The 25,022-nt window shown below is 44.6% G+C and overlaps 1 protein-coding gene across 1 annotated transcript in view; it reads right to left on the bottom strand.

Moving 5' to 3' along the window:
- EXOC3L4 (exocyst complex component 3 like 4) overlaps positions 1-25,022 on the bottom strand; it is a 53,425-nt gene that overhangs the window by 12,831 nt on the left and 15,572 nt on the right. Inside the window, exons 4-7 of the mRNA XM_063118097.1 lie at positions 24,507-24,632; positions 22,697-22,797; positions 14,521-14,616; positions 948-1,062 (exon numbers count right to left, since the gene is read on the bottom strand). Of these exons, the coding sequence (XP_062974167.1) occupies positions 948-1,062; positions 14,521-14,616; positions 22,697-22,797; positions 24,507-24,632 (438 nt within the window). The remainder of the gene's footprint in view (positions 1-947; positions 1,063-14,520; positions 14,617-22,696; positions 22,798-24,506; positions 24,633-25,022) is intronic.

Genomic DNA, 25,022 nt, shown 5'->3' with positions numbered 1-25,022 from the left:
TCCCTCTTCATCTCAACAATTAAGATCTTTTTGTCTGGTCACTCTAGCATAGCTCCTGCAGCTTTAACTGTTGTGATGGAGAGGGAATTTCACCAGGTGCTGCATGCATACAAATGATACCTGCTGGAATTCCCTTTTCTGTACAACAACTGTTCAAGATACAGGAGCCCTGTCCTCCTTTTCCATATGGTCACCCTAGCAAAACCTTAGGCCTGGGGAACAAATCTACTCCTCCTGTGGCCCCAATGAAACCTTTTAGGGTTCCCACTTCCCCATTCCCATCACCTTTCCCTGACCTCCAATTGTTGGTCATTTCTTGGCTTTTGTACAGGTCCCCCCACCCTTTAAAAGTGTGAAATGCCTCTCCTAGGCCTTATTTACTGGAAGCACAAGCTTTCAGCTACAGTAAACTATGCTGGCATTTGTGGCTTTTCTTGTATTTTTGCACCGCCCCTTTGCTTTGGATCCTGCCTCCTTTTGCTCTGCCCGCCACTAGAATTTATACTGTATTTTGAATTTGTGCTTTTAACCTGTTGGTTGTTTTATTATGGTTTTAATTTTTGTGAACCGCCAAGAGAGCTTCGGCTATTGGGCGGTATAAAAATGTAATAAATAAATAAAATAAATATGGTCCCTGAAAGCTTCTCTGAAATAGAATTCAGACCGCGGGCTGAAAGAGGTTCTGTATCTCTGACTTATAGACTGGGAAGTGGGCACATACTCCAAGCCTCCAGAAGCCACCATCCCTGCGCAACTATTTGTACAGCTGCCACAGAGTGGATACTATACAGCGCAAATAATGGCTTCCCTGTTAGTCAAGGTTCCTGCCCCCTCCTTTACACCCCAGTTGTTGCTCAGCAACAGCATCCCTCCAAAACCATCGACCACTGCTGATGAAACTCAACCAGTACTGCATCCTACCAGAGTCCCGCAAATATCCCTCTTACCTTTGTGTTCAGCCTTAATTTATTTAAAAAATATTTCCTCCATCTCAGCGTCTCATTAGCCACGGTCTTCTCCAGTTCTTTACAGCTGACGTTAAGATTTTCTCGTAAACCTATCCTGTAGTGAAGAAGCCAATAACGTGTAGCTGGTTAAGTTGTAATGGTATGGACTTATCAACAGATCCAGGGTCCCAAAGGATCCCTACATTTGGATAAAGGAACGCACCCCTTTTCTCCAGCTATGGCCATCATAAAGCATTGTTACATTATGCAGAATATTACACCGTCTAGGAAATCAGAGCTGAATAATACTGTTCTGCTTCCTGATGAAGATAAAAAAGGACCAAATCTTATTCAGGTTTTTCTTTTGGGACAGGTCTCCTTCTTAATTTTCCATTGATTATCCAAATAAATTGCTATATATTGCCTCTAGTTGTTAGGGAACATGGATGGAAGGATGCACTCATAACCTGCTTGTGGCTTCCCACAGGCAGGTAGTTGAATGCTGTGGTAAACAGAATGCTGGCCTAGATCACAGAATCATAGAATAGTAGAGTTGGAAGGGGCCTATAAGGCCATCAAATCCAACCCCCTGCTCATTGCAGGAATCTCCCTTAAAACATAACTGACAGATAGCTGTCCAGCTACATCTTGAATGCCTTTAAGTGTGGGAGAGCCTACAACCTCCCTAGATCATTGGTTCCATTGTCGTACTGCTCTAACAGTCAGGAAGTTTTTCCTGATGTCCAGCTGGAATCTGGCTTCCTGTAACTTGAGCCCATTATTCCGTGTCCTGCACTATGAGATGATCGGGAAGAGATCTTGGTCCTCCTCTGTTTGACAACCTTTCAAGGACTTGAAGAGTGCTATCATGTCTCCTCTCAGCCTTCTCTTCTCAGGGCTAAACATGCCCAGTTCTTATAGGCCTTAGCTAGACCTAAGGTTTATCCCGGAGTCGTCCCAGGGTCGTCCCTGCCTGCTCCCGGGATATTGTTTGTGTCATTTACATGAACAGGGATGACCCTGGGACGATCCCGGGATAAACCTTAGGTCTAGCTAAAGCCTCAATCTCTCCTCGTAGGGCTTTGTTTCCAGACCCCTGATCATCCTCGTTGCTCTCCTCTGAACCTCCTCCATCCCTTGAGGGATGTCTATATGTCCTATTTACCCGAAGGTGGCTGTGAAGTGGCGTTGCATTGGTTAAAGGATGCAGCAGTCAACTCATGGCCACCACAGGGCTTTCCCCCAAAACTGCACCTTAAAAAGTCACGAACTTGCCATGACTTTTTCCTTTCGTCCAAGGTCACCACCATATTCCCACCATCTGATGGTGGTGACCTTGGCTTGCAGTGATGCTGGGGGTGGATCAAGTCCCATAGCAGATTGCCTGGAGTGTGGGAAGGTGGGTGGAGGGCAGGGGGGCATGCTCCATGGGTCCAATGTCTGCCAGAAAGCCCGCACTCCCTCCTGCTGTGGGGATTGCGATACTGTGGGGTTTCTAAGGATCGCATGGCCAAAGCCCTGCCATAAAGACACCCCATCCGTCTGATCCAGTATGGCTCTTCCTATGTTCTTACATTTTTACATAAATGACACTTCCTAAATATCTAAACTGATTTTGCCACTTCTGTCTTAATTAGAACCAATAATGTGCAGCTAAGAACAGAAGTGAAGGTGAAATTTAAAGCCCTTGTTAAATTGCATACCCACTTACTAGTTGGCATCTTGCCAACTGTATACCAGGGATAATTAGCACGAAGCAGTGGGAAATAGATGCGTTGTCAGTAGAGCTGTGCACCAATTAAAGATCCCCCTCTATTAATGATTTGGCTTTAATGGATTAATTAATTGATTATAGGTGTATAAAGCTGCATATCATTAGAGGTGCATTTTTACTCATATTGAACTCGTATACCAAGTGCCAACCCTTAGATAGTCAAAATTAGGGTGACTATATGGAAAGGAGGACAGGGCTCCTGTGCCTTGAACAGCTGCATAGAGAAGGGAATTTCAGCAGATGTTATTTATATGCATGCAGAACCCTCTTCATCACAACAGTTAAAGCTGCAGGAGCTCTGCCCTCTTTTGTATCTGGTCACTCTATTTTAGCTAGGGCAGGTCTCCTGCAGCTTGAAACTCTAATCCCTCCCACCAAAACCCAACCCAATGAGGACTGAGCATGTTCAGAAGATGCCTTTAGATAGAACTGTCCTCTGACAGCCATTCTATTAGAGGATTGTCCTCTGTAAAGTAGGACAAATGGCCACCCTAGATCTGACTCAGGCAGCTTCAGATATCCATAGGCGACGTTTGGGAAATCATTTTAAATCCAGAGGCAGAAATCCAATCTGGGAAAATTCATGGGTGGGGTGGGGGCATTGTATCTGTGGGTGGGCCCAAAAGCCAAGTGGGCGGTGACGAAATGAGATTCTTACCCATTTTAAGTCTACTCAGATGTAAGCAGGACTGAATCACTGAATAATACCCCAAACTCCACATCTGTGCTTATCTGCTCAGCATGCCTACTCAGAAGTAAGCCAATGGCATAAGAATTACGAGAAAGGCATTGGCAGGAGACATATTTCAGCCACAGCTCCACATTTCACATAATGTCTCGTTAGTCCTTCACACACCAGAACCAAAATATCCACGGAATACCACTGAATGTGCCCTGAACTCTCAGCCAAACTGACTACTCCACATTGATAGGGTAACCATATTTGGAAAACCAAAATAGAGGACACTCAGTGGGGGGGGGAGTGAATTTTCTAGGGCCTCTAGAAAGCATGTCATTCCTGCCCGCTACACTAATGGCACCCGCCATTAGTGTGGCGGGGTGAATGACGTCCTTTCTGGAGGCCCCAGAAACTTTGCTTTCCCCTCCTGTGCTCCAATCAGGGCCTTAAAGGGCAAAGCATATCATTCCCAGACATTATAGAAAATTACAGAAAATCCCTCCTGACACCAAGGATAGAACAAAAACCTAGACAAATACAGGGAAATCCTGACAGTTGGTCACCCTACACATTGATTAACCACACTAGCTGATTAAAGATTGAAGCCCTGAGTTCAACCTGCACAGATGATTGGGGAAACATCCAACTTGAAGCACATGGTTCATCATAGCTTTAAAACACAGATGTCAGCATTTGCCAAATGGAGGTGTGTGTGACAGCCACAAGCCACAGAGGAGCTGCTATAGAAAGCCCTCGTGCTAGGAGGGACTTCTTCCGGTAATGTTTCCATTTTAGTATGACAACACAAAACCACCCAGAGAAGATCTGCCCATGCATAAAATACAAGATCTGGCCTTTCCTAAGAAACAAGAGGAAGCATTTGATTCACATGACAGAACCCACATGGGTTGTTATTTCCCTTCCTCTCTAACCTTCCTTTCTATAGCTATAATAATAAACACAGATGTGTGACTGTCTGTCCATCCATCTGTAAGTGTTATAGCTCCAAGACTGAAACCCGGGGCTTGCCTATACGGTCTATATATCTCATCAAAGCTGTGCATTTGTACCCCATTGTTTATATAATGCAGCTGCCAACTTGCAGCCACAGCCTACTATTCCCTGCAAAACTGTGCTTTTTTGATGTGTCGTTTTCCCTTGATTTTTTACATTGCTCTGATGTCACCACTGTTGCGATGGCTTCAGTTGAGATTAAGAGATGGGTGTAGTTAGGGGCAGGTCCCAATGTAGGATTCTGGCTAGACATCAGGAAAAACTTCCTGACTGTTAGAGCAGTACGACAATGGAATCAGTTACCTAGGGGGGTTGTGGGCTCACCCACACTAGAGGCCTTCAAGAGGCAGCTGGACAACCATCTGTCAGGGATGCTTTAGGGTGGATTCCTGCATTGAGCAGGGGGTTGGACTCGATGGCCTTGTAGGCCCCTTCCAACTCTGCTATTCTATGATTCTATGATAGGCGCAGGAATGCAGGGTAGTAGGTGGTCTCAACAAGCCTAGTAAAGGCTGCCATGGTGATATTAAAGTCTGGGAAGTGAAACTAAAGTTCTTCTCATCTTCAGGGGTCCTTCTCCATGAGCCCCAGCCAAAGGCAGGTGGCTACCAGGAGGAGGGCTTCTCTGCTGTGGCACCCCGGCTGTGGAATGAGCACCCTAAGGAGGTTTGCCTGGCACCTACACTATATTCTTTTAGACGCCAGGTGAAGACCTTTTTATTCTCCCAGTATTAATTTTAAATTAATTTTAACTTTGCTGTTTTAAATTTGTATTTTTGCATTGCTGCTGTTTTTATCTTGGTTGTGCATTTAGATTGTATTTTATATTATGGTTTTATACTGTTGTTTTATACTTTGAATGGTCTTAATTTTGTGTACCGCCTAGAGAGCTTCGGCTATTGGGCGGTATAGAAATGAAATAAATAAATAAATAAATAAATTATGAATATTGCATTAATTAAATGAATTTTCAAAGTTGCGCAGAGTTGCCAGAAAACAAACAAACATGAAGAGTTTTGTGGTTTTCAGTCCCTCGATATTTGCTGCCTGTTACTGTTGTATAACAACATCATTGCAATTTTTCCTGGGTGGAAAGCCCAGGCTCACTCCTGCTATATAACCATATTATTATTATTATTATTATTATTATTATTATTATTATTATTATACAAAGGGTTGCACTATTTGCAGTGAAAGCTAATAGATGTAGAGCAAAGTTTTTAGATACAATTGGAGTGTGTTGTTATAAAGATTCAGAGACATAAATGAAATGTCATTGAGAAGGAATTAAAGGTTTCTGTATGTCCGCTGTGCTCCTATCTTACTATCCTTTTAGCAATGCATGTTACGTTTTTGATAGCTGTCATTTTTAACCATATGTCATTTTTAACCATATGTAATTTTTATCATGTATAGTATAGCAAAATGTCAAGTTTGTATGTGTTGCAATGAACTGTGGATTGAGCAATAAACATATTGATTATTATTATTATTATTATTATTATTTATTTATTTAGCACCAACAATGTACTTGGTGCTGTACAAAATATACAAATAAAACAGCGATACCCTGCCTAGAGGCTTACAATCTAAAATCACTGATGTCGCTTCACAGCAGTGACACTGTAGGGGTTTGGGAAATGAGTAGGCAAGGCAGCATCGTATAGACACCCGCCCTAGACACCTGATTTTATCACAATAAACAACGGGGCCTTTTAAATATTTTCTGTTATTGTTCTCTCCAGGTAGTTCCCCAAACCTCTAGAAGGCCCCATGATTTTCAAAAGCCCATAAATAAAATAGTCGTCAAAGGGCATGAGAAACAAATTAGTCATGTGCATTGTCAGGGGGAACACTTGAATAAGGAAGTAGAACTGAGAAAAGTTTTTTTGTCTAAAAACGGGAAGTTTAGTAAATAGACGAGAAATAAATTGAGAAGTTCAAAGAAACGGGTACAGACTTCTGGGTGAGGTGAATAAAATTAATCCACCTCAAATTTCAGTGGATTAAAGACATTCCTGTTACTATACTGATTGTTCCACAAATGCAAATGTGACTAATAGTGAGCTTTAAGAAGCTTTGCAAAAGTAGTTGTTGAAGCCGAGGCAGGGCAATGCCCAAATCTAGATTTAAGAGGCATTTGTTATGGGGTTTGCAGCCTAGTACAGCAACTCAATTGTGCACATTGTGCCGTAAAGATGACCAACAAGCTACATTTGACAGTTGTAGCGTTCTGTAGTGGAGGGGGAAGGAGGAAAGGAACGGGGCTGTTTCTTCCATCCTGTTTTTAATTTTTAAAAATACATAAAATACTGATTAAAAACATGGTATACACTGTTTAAAAACATCCTAAAAGCATCCTAAAAACATACTAAAATATCCTAAAATTCTACTGGATAGGCCTGCCGGAAGAGATCAGTCTTGACAGCCTTCTTGAATGTTAAAGACTGTCAAGCTGATGAGTCTCCTCCAGCAGGCTATTCCGTAGTCTGGAAGCAGCAGAAGAGAAGGTCCTCTGGGTTATGGTTGTCAGCCTAGTCTGCAGCCTAGGGTGCAATTAATTTCGGGTGACCATATGGAAAAGAGGACAGGGCTCCTGTATCTTTAACAGTTGTATTGAAAAGGGAATTTCAGCAGGTGTCCTTTGTATGCATGCAGCATCTGGTGAAATTCCCTCTTTGAAGCGACCAGATACAAAAGAGGGCAGGGCTCCTGCAGCTTTAATTGTTGTGATGAAAAGGGAATTTCACCAGGTTCCCCGTATATACAAATGACACCTGCTGAAAATCCCTTTTCAATACAATTGTGAAAAATACAGGAGCCCTGTCCTCCTTTCCATAGGGTCACCCTATGCAAATTAAGTGAGGTATTTGTTTTATTTGGGGGGTATTTCAGTGAGAAATTAATTGGCTGGCTTGGTCTTCTAAAAATGTAAACAAATCCTAGTAAATATTTCTATATTTTCATATATAGATATAAATTAGCATATGAAACGTGTACACAGTTTGTGTCCTCTGGGCCTGGGGCCAGAATCTTTTAAGTGCTTAGCACTGTCCCTGGGAGTGCCTGCTTTGTATGCAGAAGGCCCCAGGTTCACTCCCTGGCCGCTGACAATCAGAGAATGCAATCACTAAACTAGATTGACCAGTGGTTTGGTTCTATGTAAAACAGCTTCCTATAATCCTGATCCATTCGGACTGTGCTAGCTGGAACAGCCCACTAGAGGCCACTAGCGGCCTGTTCTGTATGGTTGCTCTATATGCAGCTGAGGGCCAGATCACCCTTTTTTGGATAGTCCGGACCACAGGAGGCTGGTGGCTCCGGTATTGATGGGGCTGTGGATCCATTCTGAGTCTTAGTAAGAACCAGCCATAACTCTAAAGGAGCTATCCAAGGTGCTGAACTTTTTTGGGGGGAGAAATAGGGTTCAGCACTTTGGATAGCTCCTTCAGAATTCTGGCTGGTTCTGGGTGAAACCCAGAATGGATTTACAGCCCCACTAAAATCCGAGCCACCAGCCTCCAGTGGTCCAGAAATGTATGTACCCCCCCCCCGCCCCTGCTCCTTGGCTACTGTCTGTAGACAAATACCCCAGTGTGCACGGCTCTGTTGGATGGTACATACACCTCCTGGTCATATGGACTGGCAGGTGACTCCTATGGATTGAAGCAGCATAGAATCATGGAATAGCAGAGTTGGAAGGGGCCTATAATGCCATCGAGTCCAACCCCCTGCTCAATGCAGGAATCCACCGTATAGCATCCCTGACAGAGGGCTGTCCAGCTGCCTCTTGAATGCCTCTAGTGTGGGAGAGCCCACAACCTCCCTAGGGAACTGATTCTATTGTCGTACTGCTCTAACAGTCAGGAAGTTCATCTAGTCTACCCCCCTGTTCAATGCAATTCATCTAGTCCACCCCCCTGTTCAATGCAGCATGCAGCTGCCCTGGGCGGGCAATGGCCGTTCTGCCCCTGCTCACATCCCTCCAGTGAAGGACAGCCCGCTACTGCTCAGGGCAATCTGCTCTGCTGCCAAAGAGCCCATCCGTGCTGCTTCCCTGCAGAACCCTCATTAAAAGAAGGTACATTTGGTACCCCTATGGCATAGATGTAAACCACATCAGGGGTAGAATGGGCCCTGTACACTACTGCCAGTACCAGTCTTTAAAGCAGAACATTCAAGATTTTCAAAATAAGAAGAAATTTTTAAAGTTTTGCCTGCTTGGATTGTTCTCAAGAAAAATAAGCTAGTAAGAAGCTGGGTCCCCTCCCCCTCTTACTCCTTTCCCCCACTTGTTAATTATTGGGGGCACCATGCCATCTAGAGGTGGCATAACATTACTGTTTAAAATAAATTCCGAAAGCAAAGCTCAAAGAGTGGGATGCAGAAGCAACGTCGGGCAGCTAACAGTACATTTACTGCAATTTTGCTGCAAGCCAAGAACCATGTAGGGGGGAAAAGTTTCCCAACTGGCTCTGAAGATAGAATCATAGAGTTGTCCACTGTTTGAAAATCCAGCCCTTTGGGGGCCCAACGGATCTCCACTGCCCGCCGGGCTCGGCTTGCATCCAGGAACTTTTTGCATTTATTTCTCTCTCGTCAAAAGGAAGTGCCACAAACCGCAGGTGCCTTTTGTGAAATTTCTGCAAATTGCAGACGCAATTTGTGCAAATTATGCTAATTGCCCCTGCAATTTACACAACTTTCTATTGACGAGAAGGAGGAGGAGGGGGGGGGAACCATGTACTGGCCCAATAAAGTTGGGCCAGCTCACAGGGAAACAAGCCAAAGTCTGGGGTGGGGGGTGGGATTTGCCTGAAAGTTTGGTGAATACCCGCCATGGATTCCTCCAAGATTCCTAGATGAAAGAGACCTTGGAGATCATCTAAGGCCAGATCTACACCTTGTGTCAAATCATTACCAATGTGGAACAAAAAACAGGATAAAACAGTATGAAAGTGGTATATGGAACATGGATTGTGCCCCGACAGTTATCAGTGCACTTCAGTACCACTATAAAGCAGTAGTGTAGATCTAGCCTTAGTAAAAACAACAAAACAACAACAAAACCCTGCTCAATTATGTATCAAATCACTACAATCCCATCATGGTAACGCTATATCCATCTTAATAACATAAGAAGAGCCCTGCTGGATCAGACCAAGGATCCATCTAGTCCAGCACTCTGTTCACACAGTGGCCAACCAGCCATTGGCCAGGGACCAACGAAGCAGGACATGGTGCAACAGCACCCTCCCACCCCTGTTCCCCAGCAACTGGTGCACACAGGCTTACTGCCTCTGTTCCTGGAGGTAGCACACATAGCCATCAGGACTAGTAGCCCTCGATAGCCTTCTTGATAGCCTTCTCCTCCAGGAATTTATCCAACCCCCTTTTAAAGCCATCCAAATTGGTGGCCATCACCACATCATATGCAGCTCTTGCACATTTATAATGACATGTGTTGGGTAATGTGGAATACAAAGCAGGAAATAACATCATGGAAGCAGTATATAGAATGTCTAATTTGCCCCGATAGTTATCTCTTCACTTCCATACCGCTACAAAGCAGTAATGTAGATCTAGCCCCTGACAGATGGTCATCCAACCGCTACTTAAATACCTCCAGTAAAAGAGAGCCCACTATCATCTCCTTAGGCAGTCTGTTCCACTGCTGAATAGCCCTCAGTGTTCAGAAGTGTCTCCTAATGTTCAGCCAAATTCTGCTTCCCTGCATTTTCTACCCACAGGTCAATGGCATTTCCACATATCTAGTGCTGTCCTCTGGAGCAGCAGAAAACAACTCTGCACCATCTTTTTCAGATATTTAAAGTCCTCTATCATGTCTTCCCATAATCTTTTCTCCTCCAGGTGGAATATACCCTTATCTTCCAACCATTCCTCATAGGATTTGGTTTCTGGACCCATCACCAACCTGACTGGTCTTCTCCGGATGCCCTGTAGTTTGTCAATATCTTCCTTAAAATGTGGTGCCCAGAACTGGACACAGCATTCCAAAAGCAGCCTGACTAATTCAAAACAGAGTGGAAATATCACTGGCCGAGGTCTGGATGCTTCTGTTAATGCAGCCCAAGATTGCACTAGGTTTTGTAGCAGCTGCAGTACACTGTTGGCTCCTATGTAGCTGGTGATCCATCACACGTACTGTCAAAACAGGTCTGCCCTGTTTTATATTCATGCCTTTTGGTTGGTTGGTTTTTCTACTTATATGAAACACATCTTTGTTGGGTTTTGGCCCAGTGTCCCAGCCTATCCATATTCTTTTGGATTGATCTGAGGCATTAATTAACACTCATTAATTATCACTCAACCAGCTGTGGATGCACATAAGGGAGGCGCCAACTGTAGCATGCATTTGGCAGGAATTAAAGACCCATTTCTTTACCCAGGTCTTCCCTGAGTGAATGTGCTGCCCAGTTGGTGTGTTTGTAAGTATGGTGTTGCATTACTTTTCATGTTTTTATTAATGTTTTATATGAATATTTTAGCAGTTGTTATGTATTTTAATGTATATCATAATGTATTTTTAATGTATTTAACGTTTGTTTGTAAACTGCTTAGAGATATTTTTGGATCTCCAACCCATGTGGTACTGCTGGTGCCTCTTCAGAAGATCTTGGTGATCGGGCAGGATGATAAGGGAAAAGACATGCCCTTGTCTGAAGTTGTTCCGGGCTTTATAGAGTGGAACTAGAACCTTAACCCTGGCCTGAATGCAGATGGGCAGCCAGTGCAGAGCAGAGGTGTGCCATGGAGTGATTCTTGACAAGAGCTGGGCAGCCTCATTCTGCACCGGCTGCAGCTTCCAGACCAGTCTCAAGGGCAGCCTACCATAGAGTGCATTGCAGTAATCCAGTCCTGATGGCTTTTAACATCAAGGCCGGCACCATTTGGATTCACACAGTGGATCCCCTCCCTCCACGGGGTTAACCAATATCAACTGCCTTGTGTAGAAATAAAACAGGAGTGGGGGAGACAGGAGCAAGCAGACAGAACATCTGGGCCTGCTCCAGTTGGACTGTCAACAAGAGGAGAGATGGGAAGCAGGGCCATTCCAAGCCTTTCCACATGAGGCCTTTATTGTGCACTTGTGATTCCTCACTTACAGTGGTTTGCAGATCCTTTACACAATGTCATCCTCCTCCAAGGCCTCTTGCAACCATTTTAGCAGTGCGGTTTTTTCCCCTTCTGCCGGGGGAAGTCTGAAATTATTTGTGAATGGCAGGATAAAGCCTAGTGTAATTGCGCAATTCTGCTATACCACAGTGCCACCTAGTGCTTGTGGAACGGAACATAAGGAAAGGAAGAGAAAGACACCTGCCCACCCCGAAAAATCTTGCAAAGAATTTGGAAACAGAAGCCTCATTAAAGCGGTGGGTTAAAAGCCTCTATTTGGCACAGGTTAGGCCTTATCTTGAATATTGCATCCAGTTCTGGGCACCACACTTCATGAAGGATGCAGACAAGAGGGAGGGGGTTCAGAGGAGGGCAACCAGGATGATCAGGGGTCTGGAAACAAAGCCCTATGAGGAGAGACTGAAAGAACTGGGCATGTTTAACCCTGAGAAGAGAAGGCTGAGGGGAGACATGATAGCATTCTTCAAATACTTGAAAAGTTGTCACACAGAGGAGAGCCAGGATCTCTTCTCGATCATCCCAGAATGCAGGACACAGAATAATGGGGTCAAGTTACAGGAAGCCAGATTCTGGCTGGACATCAGGAAAAGCTTCTTGATGGTTAGAGCAGTACGACAATGGAACCAATTCCCTAGGGAGGTTGTGGGCTCTCCCACACTAGAGGCCTTAAAGATGCAGCTGGACAACATCTGCCAGGAATGCTTTAAGGTGGATCCCTGCATTGAGCAGGGAGTTGGACTCCATGGCCTTATAGGCCCCTTCCAACTCTACTATTGTATGATTCTATGGAAAGCCTTACACCAGTCCTGCTACTTGTTTTTTCCTCTTTCCTCCCCATCCCATTTTCCTTGTTTCGGTTTAGATTGTAATCCTGTGAGCAAGGGCTGTATATTTTGCTGATCAATTGTAGACAGCTCCAGGAGTCTTTTATGGTTTTTGCTGAGAAGCAGGATAAAAATAATATGAATGAATGAATGAATATGTTGGTGAGCCGTAACCACATCTTGTGGAAGTGGATTCTACTGTTTTGCTCAAACGAGAGGCTCTGCAGCATAAAGAGAGTCCTGCACTTCTTACTGGACGACATGCAAAGGAGAAGTGTGTAGCAGCATGGGAAGGCATCTGCTTGCACACCATTTGTAGTGACAGGCCTGCCCTGGGGTCCCTCCCTACAAACTCATCTCCTTGGAAGGAAGCCAGATAGCTTGATGGTCCTCACAGCAGGTGTAGCAACTTTGGCCACAGCTAGACCTAAGGTTCATCCTGGAATCATCCAGGGTTCGCCCCTGCCTGAGCACTGGATCCCCTGTGTGTCACCTAGATGAACAAGTTTGACCCCTGGACGATCCAGGGATAAACCTTGGGTCTAGCTATGGCCTTCCTTGCAGGGAGATGCTGAGCAATAGAGTTACTGGCAGGGTAGAGCACAGCTTCATCTACACAAATAATTTAAAACTGCTTATTAAAAAGAAATCACAAGATAGCAGAATACGCAAGGGAATCGTGTATTACTCATCACTTGAATCAGACAGGTTCCCACAACACTGGTACAGCCACAGTCCACTCAGCAGGACAGAATTTTATTTATTTATTGCATTTCTATACCACCCAATAGCCGAAGCAATAGTTGTAACAGGGAAGACTAAGGAATCAGAGTCAACAGGTGTTGCAGGGAGGGCAATTAATTTATCTGTTAAATCTGCATACATCTTCACATGAGTAAAACAATAACTCACGGGGGAGGGGAGGTAATTCCAAAAACGTTATTTGTTTTTGGAGGATGCACATCTAGGGAGGTTGTGGGCTCTCCCACACTAGAGGCATTCAAGAGGCAGCTGGACAACTATCTGTCAGGGATGCTTTAGGGTGGATTCCTGCATTGAGCAGGGGGTTGGACTCGATGGCCTTGTAGGCCCCTTCCAACTCTGCTATTCTATGATTCTATGATTCTATGTTGTAGCGGATGCTATCTGGTAAAGAGGCATGCCCTGCTGAGTGAGAAAGAAGGGGCAATGCCTTTTCTAAGATGGCTTTTCTAATTTGCCGTTTTAAAACTACTTCTGTGTGTGTTTCTTTAAAAGTCTTTTTTTTTTTTAAGGAAAGAAAAGTGTGGTGCCCAATTAATCGGGGGCACTCATTTCTTGATGGCTTGAATGATTTTTGAGCAATTCATTTAACTGATTGTTTAATCAAATGTTGCCCCCTTGATTTTCCCAGTGACACGATGTAGTGTTTTGAGCCTGGGGAGCATGCGATTTCCCTGTAGAAAATAATAATAATAATAATAATAATAATTATTATTATTATTATTATTATTATTATTATTATTATTATTATTTGTTACCCGCCTCTCCCTCTGGATCGAGGCGGGGTACAACACAAATAAAAACACCATATAATCCCTAAAGTTAGGATGACCATATGAAAAGGAGGACAGGGCTCTTGTATCTTCAATAGTTGTACTGAAAATGGAATTTCAACGGGTGTCATTTGGATGCATACAGACCTGGTGAAATTAACTGTTATCGTGAAGAGGGAATTTCACCAGGTGCTGCACACATCCAAATGAACAGGAGGTTGGACTCGATGGCCTTATAGGCCCCTTCCAACTCTACTATTCTATGATTCTATGATGATTCTTTGACACCTGCTGAAATTCCCTTTTCAAAACAACTGTTAAAGTTACAGGAGCCCTGTCCTCCTTTCCGTATGGTCACCCTACCTGAAGTGCCTTCTACACTCCGAAAGGACGCAATCAATTGCCACCTGAGCGAACCCCTAGAGAAAAGTGTCCAGCAGAGAGCTTTGTCTATCGGGCAGAATAGAAATGCCATAAGCAAAATTTTGGATGGGGAGCGGTATATAAATATTGTAAACAAACAAACAAACAAGGAAGCAGACAGACATGCATCTCTTCTTTGAAAACAAGATTCAAAAAGCAAGATTACCTTAAGTCATGGAAGCTGTTAATGTAGGCCACCATAAACGGCACAGACTGGGGGTGATCTTTCATTTTGTCCCATTCCAGAAATGCTTTCCCAAAGCTGCAATATAACGGTTTATTAAAAATTGCTTGCAACAACCCACAAGCAGTACAAACATAAACAATGCAAGCACTAGCTGTCTTCAGTGTAACAATAATCCCGAGTTAACTTTGGAGTGTGGTGGGCAACTAGGGTTGGAGAAATCTCTCAGGGGCCACCGCTCAGTGTGATAGAGCACCTGCTTTGCACACTGAAGGTCCCAGGTTCGATTCCCGACTTCTCTAGATAGGGCAAGGAAAGAATCCTGCCTGAAACCCTGGAGAGCTGTTGCTGACAGTCAGTGTATCCAATACTGGGCTCGATGGACCAATGGCCTGACTCAGTATAAGGCAGCGTCCTGTGTTCCTGTGTACATTCCTGTGTATAGATTCTATAGGGATGCTTTAGGGTGGATTCCTGCATTGAGCAGGGGGTTGGACTTGATGGCCTTGTAGGCCCCTTCCAACTCTGCTATTCTATGATTCTATGATTCCTTAGTATTGGTCTCTCTCCATTTCTCATTTTTCCCAGTCTTAAGTTCAGTTCATCCAGAACACTGAGATTAAAAAAACAGTCTGCATGAACATTTTTTAGGCATTTTTGAGTACATTTTCCGAATACATGTGTTTTTATACACCGTTCAGCCCAATATACACATTTTTGTAAGCAATTTTTCTAACATAATGCATTTTTAAAAAATATTGGGCCGTATACAACTGTCTCATCCTGTTAGCACAAACGATGTAGCGCTAGTGGAAAGTAGATTCTGAACTATGCGCTACAGAAGAATCCATCTGCGCAAGCCCGGTTGCACAAGTGGTTGGGTGTTATGCTTGAGCAACCTGTTGCCAACTTGTCGTATGACCTCTTGCGTATATCTCTTGTGCATCCTGTTGCGCAATGGGTTGCACAATGCCTTGCACAACAGGTGACACAAACATGATGCACGACTGCTTGCGCAAATGTAACTTTAGTTGTTTTACAACTGTTCGCGCAAGGGTAATGTGCAACTGCTGGAAAGATTCAGCAAAGCCCAACTAGCGCTATTTGAGTTTACAAAATGGCCCCATTGCATATTGCCCATTATTTTCGTCAGTACATGCAGTTTTGTGTGTGCTTTGCCCTCATATACAATTTTTGGTATGCACTTTCTTTGGAATGAACTCAGAAGGACTTCACAGCTCCTTGACAACCATAGATCTGTGCCAAATAATGAGCCGTATGTATGTGATAAAGCACAGATTAGATCTGATGTTTTGTACAGGCCTGGTTACCACAGCTAAAAAAGGATAGCATAGAGTTGGAAAAAGTGCAGGAACGGGCAACTAAAATTGATCAAGGCCCTGGAGCAATCCCCTATGAGGTAAGACAACAACATCTGGGATTGTTTAGCTTAGAAAAAAAAGACAACTAAGGGGCGATATAATAATAATGGTATATAAAATCATACATCATATAGGGAAAGTGGATAGGGAGACATTTTTCTCCCTTGTTCATAATATTAGAACGCTATGGGATCATCTCATGGTGGGATGATTGGTGGGAGATTAAGGGACATAAAAGGAAGTTCTTCTTTACCCAGTGGAATTCACTAACACAAGATGTAGTGATGGCCACCAATTTGGATGTCTTTAAAAGGGGATTGGAACATTCACGGAGGAGGCTATCAATGGCTACTAGTCCTGATAGCTATATGCTACCTTCAGTATTGGAGGAGGTATGCCTACGTATGCCAGTTGGTAGGCCACTGGGTGAACAGAATGCTGGATTAGATGGACCCTTGGTCTGATCCAGCATGGTCCTTCTTATGTTCTTATGTACGGGCTCGGCAATGGGTGATAGGACTCTAGCTCTGTTCAGGAGTTATTCAATGCTGGTCCCACCCCCACATGCATCAGCCCCTGCTTCTCTGACCCTGACATTCCCTGATTGAACAGGAAGGTCCGAAGGAGGCTTCGGTGTGCATTTGCTTGAATGCAAATCCTGATAAAAGCAGGGAATTCGGTGTATTGCTGATTCACAACCTCTGGAAATTGGCTAAAATAAGTTTTTTTTAATTCTACTCCATCTTCTCCAAGTTTTAAACCATATTGTTATATTATTGTGTTGGAGAACTATAAACTTTAAATACTGTGTTTGCTTGAGCAACCTTTAGCAGGAAATATTCCAACCAGAATTTTATTATACCACCACATATAACTGTGAATGTGGATTTCTCTGAGGCTCTTTGAATGTGTCAGGGGTTAATCATATCTAAAATCTAAATTAAAAGTAGAATTCAAGACCTGGAAATTCAGTTTGACCTGTCAAGTTAATTATGCAGTTGTAACCCTACTCACATTTCAGAAATGATATAAGTTCACAATCTAGACAAGTAATTTTTCCTTCCATTCTGTCATGCATGTTAAGGTAGAGTATTTAATAGCAAGCTACTCACTCTGCTCATCTCGTGTGGGTGAAATTTCAAAGGTTAAGACAAAATTGAGTTTAGTCACCTTTTGCATTGATTCAAACTGAAAACTCATCCTTTGCTTTAAAATATTTTGAGCACACCGGTAGGTGTGATGAGTAGAGATGTCGGTGAAATAAAAAAAAGGTGGATTCAATGAGCTTGCGTTTCTGTGACTCCGACCTGTGGGTTCTGCAATGGACTGGCTGTTTTTGAGTCATGCAGATTCTGTAGACTTGAGGACAAGATTTCATTTTGGGGGGAGGGCAATTTGCACTGAAAGCACACTTGCACAAATTCTGTAATCTGCCTTAGTTAACAGAAATCACTTCTAATATGCATTAACTAATACGGATGAGTGCTTTTGTGCAGGTGCAAGTGAACTAAAAAACAAATTGGTTTAAAAAAACCCAATTCCATTAATGAGTGGATGATAAGAACATAAGAAAAGCCATGCTGGATCAGACCTAGGGTCCATCTAGTCCAGCACTCTGTTCTCCCAGTGGCCAACCACCTGTTGACCAGGGACCCACAAGCAGGACACGGGTGCAACAACACTCTCCCACCCATGTTCCCCCGCAACTGGTGTACACAGTCTTGCTATTTCTGATACTGGAATGAAATATAGGATGGATTTAACAAAACATCCATACATTTCTAGTGATCAGAGATCCGTTTAAAAAAACAGTGAAATGAGAGTGGGAAGGGAGGAGAACAGAAAGAGAGAGAGAGAAAGAGAAAGAAGTAGGAGGAAAAGAGAAAAGGGATGGTTCCGCCGACTTTAGTTCTGTCCCCAGCTGCTAATAGCATGCAGACCCTGACAGAGTGACCCTGAAGGAATGCGCCCCTCAATGGAAAAAAGGTTCTCCAGTCTGGGTGTAAGTGGAGGAAGTGTATAGCCATTACATCATTCACACACATCTCCTGCCTTCCATCCTGGGATGTATGGATTCTGTAATGTCTGTTCCATCTGCGTTTTCAGGTGACTTTCATTCCATCGTCCGCTCATTGATAACGAACTCAGATTTTTCCCAATTTCCCATATTTGCACAAATTCGCATTTGTGCAAATTTACAGTTGCAAAAATGCACAAATCCCATCCCATCTGAGGAAATATGGAAGAACGACAGAGAAAATACAGGGTGGCCATTTGTGTGTTACATTTATATCCTGCCTTTTTCTCCGAGAAAACTAAGGGAGTGTTCATTATCCTCTTCCTCTTCTCCATTTCTTCCTCACAACAACCCTGTGAGGTAGGTTAGGCTGAGAGTCAGTGACTGGGCCAAAGTCACACAGTGAGCTTCCATGGCCAAGTGGGGACTAGAACTCAGATCTCACAAAGTCCCAGTCCAACACCCTAACCACTACACCACACTGTCTCTCAATGGATAATAGCAAGGCATGGGTGCCCCATAAAAGCACCCTAGGACTTTACAAATGTGGTCCATGGGGCCTCTCCATCCTGCTTAAAGTCTCTCTCCTCACCCCACAGGTCCCCCACCCCAATGCAGCAATTAGGGTTGTTTTTAAAAAGCGTCTATTCACTGGAGGCGGGTGGCTTTGATTTCAGTGGGGCTGTAAATCTGCTCTTGGTTTCAGTCAGAACTCTAAAGGAACTATTCAAGTTGCTGAACCCAATCCCCAGAATGGGTTCAGAGCCTTGGACAGCTCCTTTAGAGTCCTGACTAGGGCCGGATCTACACTACTGCTTTAAAGTGCTTTATAACAGTTATAAAGCACTTTAACTGCTTTAAAGCACTATAAAACTGTTATAAAGCACTTTAAAGCAATAGTGTAGATCCGGCCTAGCTCTGACTGAAACCCAGAGCAGATTTACAGGCTCACTGAAATTGGAGCCACCAGCCTCCACTGCTTCCACTGATGCCAGGGGGCTATTTTGGTGAGGAAGCCATAGCTGGGGAGGGAAGGGTTAAGCACTTCTCTCGCCACTTGCTTTGCCCCCACCCTCCACCTCCCTGCCATGAATCTTCATGGATAATGTAGCAGGGGAGGGAAGGGTCGTCCCCTCCCCTCCCCTCCCCACATACAGCAGTCTCCGTGAAGATCATGCTGCCACCCAGCAATTAAGCCTGAACAGAAAACTCCCACTGGCTCCAGCAAGAGGCTTCCCCCCCTCCCCCCTAACTGCTGCGCGGGCGTGCAAGTGAGAGTGAGAGCCTGGGTGTGTGGGGGAGGGACTCCACCCATGACCTCATGCACTGCAAACATGTGCTCTCCCACCGAACTACCGTATTTCTTCGATTGTAAGACACCATCGGTTGTAAGACGCACACTAATTTCAGTACCACCAACAGAAAAAAAGCTTTGATTCTAAGATTCTAAGATGCACCCGCGATTCTAAGACGTACCCTGTTTTTAGAGATGTTTATATGGGGGGGAAAATGCATCTTAGAATTGAAGAAATATGGTAGGTTCCCATCCTCTGAGATTTGGGAGAGAAGCCAGAGGAGGCTGGTGGCTCTGATGTCAGCGGGGCAGCGAACTCTGGGTTTCAGTCAGGAGCTCCCCAAGGTGCTGGACTGATTTCAGAGGTAGGGTTCAGCACCTCGGATAGCTCCCTCAAAGCTCTGGCTGAAACCCAGAGTGGACGTACAGCCCCACTGTCACCGGAGACGCCGCCCTCCACGGCTTGTCACACAAAGTTTTCTGGCCTGTTCATGTTCTAATTGCTGGTTCAAAAGTGCGAAATTGGGTAAATTCCACAACAACGTGCAAAGTGAATGAAATCCCTGGCTGTCAGGCCCCAGAATTAGAATCATAGAATTGTGAAGTTGGAAGGTATCCCAAGGGTCATCTAGTCCAACCCTCTGCAATGTGTAGGGAAACCAGTTAAACCATTCATGATTGGTGGCTGCCCAGACTCTTCTTAAAAACCTCCAGAGATGGAGAACCCACAACCTCCGTAGGTAGACTGTTCCAGTGTTGTACAGATCTTACCGTCAGAAAATTTCCCCTTAAATTTAATTGGAATCTAAGGGCTCATCTACACCAATGGGATATTGCACTATGAAAGCGCTATATAAAAGGCAGAAGCCACACTACTGCTTTATAGTGGTGTTGAAGTGCACTGGCAACTGTTGGGGGCCGGTAACACATACCATATACCGCTTTCCTACCACTTTCATAGTGCTATATCCTGCTTGGTGTAGATGTGCCATGGGCCCCAACCATTGTCAATGCACTTCAGTATCACTATAAAGCAGTAGTGTAGATCCTGCAGTGCACTTCAGTATCACTATAAAGCAGTAGTGGGGCTCCTGCCTTTTATATACCTCTTTCATACCACTTTCATAGTGGAATATCCCGCTTGGTGTAGATGAGCCCTAAGTAGCTGCAAGTTATACACATTATTTCAGGTCCTAATTTCTGTGGCAATGGAGAATAGTTCTTGACTATCTTCCCGTGGCACCCTTTTATGTACCTGAATACTGCTAACATGTCTAACCTCAGTCTGCTTTTCTCCAGACTGAACATCCCAAGTTCCTTCAGCCTGTCTTCATAGGGCATGTCCTCAAATCCCTGTACCCTCTTTGTTGCAACCCACTATAGGCTCATATCCTAATTAGGGAAGTCACGAGAGTCCATGGAGTGCAGGGTGGAGTCTGCCAGACTCCCCCACACTTGCCCTCCTGGACCCTGTTTGCCAAGCCACAGGCAGCTCACAGTCCACCTTATAGTGTGCTCAGCGATCACCTGGCAGCCACCAACCCCCTTATTGAGCTGCCATTTTCTGCTACAATGGTGGCTCTGTGGTTTCCCGGAAGGTGGAGCATTCATGCCTGTAATGTTGCATCAGTGGCCTCTTTACGGCCATCATTTATGTAACTTTAACTCCTGGAAACCCCCGAGCTGCCATTGTTGTGGAAAATGGCGGCTCGCTGAGAGGATGGACGGCCCCGCAGCTTGTCAAGTGCTCTCTGGGTCATCCAGAGGTTTGCGTGGCGCCGTGAGCAGTGGCGGGCGGTGACAGAGGGCCAGCGAGCATTCAATGAATCTGGATGCAGGTGAGTCCACCTTTCCCTAATTCTGACATTTACCTCCATGGCCCTTTTCAGTGGTTTTAAAAATAGAGTAAACATCTTAACTTTTCCTCCAGATGTCACATAAACTTGCCTAACATTTGAGTCAAGTGATTGATCCATCTCCCCCAGCAGTGTCTATTCTGATTGACAGTGATGGTCAAGGTCCCACACAGAGGACTCTTTCAGGCCTTTGTGACTGAAGATGCCAGGGCAGAATCTGGGACTTTCTGCATATGAAGCTGTAGGAAATTTTGCAATCTCATCTGCAAGTTAGTGGAAGGGGGCTGTGCTGCAGATGGTTCATGGGAATTTTGACCACAGCTAGACTTAGAATCTCATAAGAACATAAGAAGAGCCCTGCTGGATCAGACCAAGGGTCCATCTAGTCCAACACTCTGTTCACACACTGGACAACCAGCCATCGGCTAGGGATGAACAAGCAGGACGTGGTGCAACAGCACCCTCCCGCCCATGTTCCCCAGCAACTGGTGTACACAGGCATACTGCCTCGAATACTGGAGATAGCACACCACCATCAGGGCTAGTAGCCTTCTCCTCCAGGAATTTATCCAACCCCCCTTTTAAAGCCATCCCAATTAATCCCAATTTTAAAGCCATCGCTACATCCTGTGGTAGTGAGTTCCATAATTTAACTATGTGCTGTGTGAAAAATTGCTTCCGTTTATTTGTCCTGGATCTCCCACCAATCAGCTTCATGGGATGACCCCGGGTTCTAGTATTTTGAGAGGGGGAGAAAACTATAGCCTACAATGTGATTTCCTGTTATTTCTTCCTTTTGCTCTTCCCCTTCTTTCCCCCACCCTGTCTCTTCTCCTCCATTGCTGGGAGCAGTTGTATTTGCTCTCTCACTCCTGCCAGTGTTATAGACCACAAATGGACTAAACAAATGGTTTTTATTTTTTTAAAAAATGTATGCTGTATACATTTTATGTGCAAGAATATTGTGAGTAAACTACGTTATCTTTCCTTCTGGTGTGGTCTTCTTTTTAGACTTGTGTGCATGTGGGACTGGTAAATGCTCATTCTGTTCTTCCTTTTGTTTTTCTCTGCTAACTGCCTTTCTAACAGGGGGCATCAATACTAAATAACTCCCATCAGAAGCATGTGTTTTAGCACTGGAGCTAGAGGCCTCACCCCAGTACTGGCTCCAGGTTTTGGGGGGCCTTTGGCCAAGACACCCTCCATGCCCCCACTCTCTCACTGAATCTAACTCCACTGCCATTGTCACCAGCTGTTATTGTTCCATGGCCTCTATCCCATCATTGCTACCAGTGAGCCAGTGAGCAAAGAGGCATTGGCATCTACCACTGCTCCTCCTCTGCACCAGAGCCAGAGCAAGAGGAAGGTGAACAAGCAGGTTGCAATGATGATGAGGAGGAACACGTGCAGGGGGCTCTTGTCAGGGGACCCCTGCAATGGTGTGGGCCCTTGGCATGTGCCCAACCATCCCTACCCTTGATGTGAGCCCAGTTCTATGATCTCAGGATGGCTGATGCCTTTCAATCACGAGTCTACGTCTGAAGCATAATGGGATGCAATTCTTGATTCTGGACCTAGATACGAATATTTGGAATGAAACAGAATTTACCGTGGTATGAATTCAATCACTTCTTTTAAGCTGTTTTCCAGAACGGCAGTCTCTAGCTTTTTGCAAATGCTGCCAGATGCCTTCATATGTTGTCCAATGATCTAGACAAAGGGGATATGATGGAATGTTACAAAAGCAGAAGCAAAGGTGTGTTACTAGAGTCCTGGCTGGCACAAGTACAGTGGGCAGCCCGGCAATCCTCTTTCTGGATATAGCTGTCATGGAGCGAGCGGAAGCTTCTGTAGCAAGACAGACATCATGCATGAGATACTTGCCGCTACATATAAAGAGAAACCACTCAGCAAGGGTGGGGTGGGGAGTGGGGCGGAAAGCACACTTAACCTGTGAGGAAAGGCTAAAGAGTTTGGAGATTCTTAATCCGGGGGTGGGGGGACACAAATAAGAGAGAACATAGGAAGAGCCATGCTGGATCAGACCAAGTGTCCATCTAGCCCAGCACTCTGTTCACAGTGGCCAACCAGCTGTTGACCAGGGACCAACAAAGTAGAGTGTGGTGCAACAGCACCCTCCCACCCATGTTCCCCAGCAACTGGTGCACCCAGGCTTACTGCCTCGAATACTGGAGATAGCACCAGTATGTATGAATAGGGGAAGTGTGCAGATGAATGTGTGTGAATAGGGCATGTAGGCAGATTGCTAGAAGGTAGATCTATCAGAGGTGACAGCTAACTGGAATGCCCAGGTTTAGAAGGAGTTTGCCACTGAAGAACAATTGCTGGGAACAGGCAACAGGAAAGGACTGTTGTGTGACTGGATCATGGGCATTCCAGAAGCATTGGTTTTATGTTTTGAGCCATTTATGAGCCATTTATGATAGCTTGTTTAGAGTTCTGACTGAAACCGGGAGTGGATTCACCGCCCCACTGACATCAGAGCCGCCAGCCTCCACCGCCGGGGGATGAAGGCAGTTGCTGTATCACCCTGTAAAATCCCCAACAGGGGTGGGGAATGTGTGGCCCTCCAGATGCTAGTAGACTACAGCTCCCATCAGCCTTAGCAAGCATGGCCAATAGCAGGGAATGATGGGAGTTGCAGTCCAGGAACACCTAGGACACACGGACACACACACAGACACACACACACACTCCTCTCCTGACCCATTTCGTAACTGCCTTCTTGGTTATTGAAAACATATTATAATCTGATGGAAGAAGAACAAAACACACGCACCAAATCCCCACCTTATTTTTTCTTTTCTCCCAAGATCCTTAAAAAAAAAAAACTAAATTGAAATGACTCAGCCCATTGAAAATTGTGAAAATGAAGTCCTCCAGGTTTCATTATTTTTCAATCCCTAAAGCTAGCAGGAACTTTTATTTCTTTATCACTGTAAATGCAGGTGGTTGTCGTCTCCTCCCACCCCCACGCCCTGTTCCTTCTCTCTCTCTCTCTCTCTCTCTCTCTCTCTCTCTCTCTCTCTCTCTCTCTCTCTCTCTCTCTCTCTTTGAGGCTGCTATAGGCCTGGAAGCAAGTGGCTTTTTCCACTAAGTGCCTTTTCAAATAAACCTGTTCTTTCAACCCCTTCCCCTTTATTTCTGAAAGTACTCAAAGAAAAATCAGTTGCCTATTATGTCTGTGACACAATTGACAGCAGGATTAATTTGTAGCTAGGAAGCAAGTGGTGGCACTGTTCAAAAATTGTAACCAACTCCATTTTGCTAATACATCTCCAGAGGACGTGACTAACATAAATTAGCACAGTAGGCGACACCTACATACCAGAAGGTAATACTTCAGTTTCCTTGGAATCAAAGGAAAAGCATCTACGATGCACCATCTAAGCACATACCGTTTGAATATCAAAGGACAGGGATGAGTGATATTGGCTTTGCAGAGCTTCCGGCTCTTCTTCTGAATCCCACTTTTCGTTGGTCTCCAGCAGCAGAATATTCTCAAAGCAGCTCTTGGTTTTCAACTAAATATCAAGATAAAGGGAGGGAATGTAGCCCAAACTTCACATATTCATACACATTTTCATACACATGCATATCAGTTTCTCGTCTGGTTCCATCTCTGTCTTGCACCACTGTGCACAGTGCTTTTCACACGCGTGTTCAAAAGAACACTGGAATTCATGGGAACCCAGGGACCTGCCTTGTATTGTGTCAGATCATCGTTCCATCTAGCCCAGTGTTCTTGACACTGGCTGGCAGAAGCAGGAGTTTTCCAGCCCTAGGCAGATGCTCTAGCACTGAGCTATGGTCCCTTCCCATTCCTTGAAAGTCAAGGGTTCCTAACTGAGAAAATCAGTAAAGGTAGATACTCTTCCCTGGAAAACAGACTGGCCACCGCTGCTGATCTTCCT

The sequence above is a fragment of the Elgaria multicarinata genome, chromosome 2 (genome assembly GCF_023053635.1).
Source record: "Elgaria multicarinata webbii isolate HBS135686 ecotype San Diego chromosome 2, rElgMul1.1.pri, whole genome shotgun sequence".
In the NCBI taxonomy this organism is placed as follows: Eukaryota; Metazoa; Chordata; class Lepidosauria; order Squamata; family Anguidae; genus Elgaria; species Elgaria multicarinata.
Note: the sequence above shows the minus strand (reverse complement) of the source record. Positions and strands in the feature narration are given on the sequence as shown.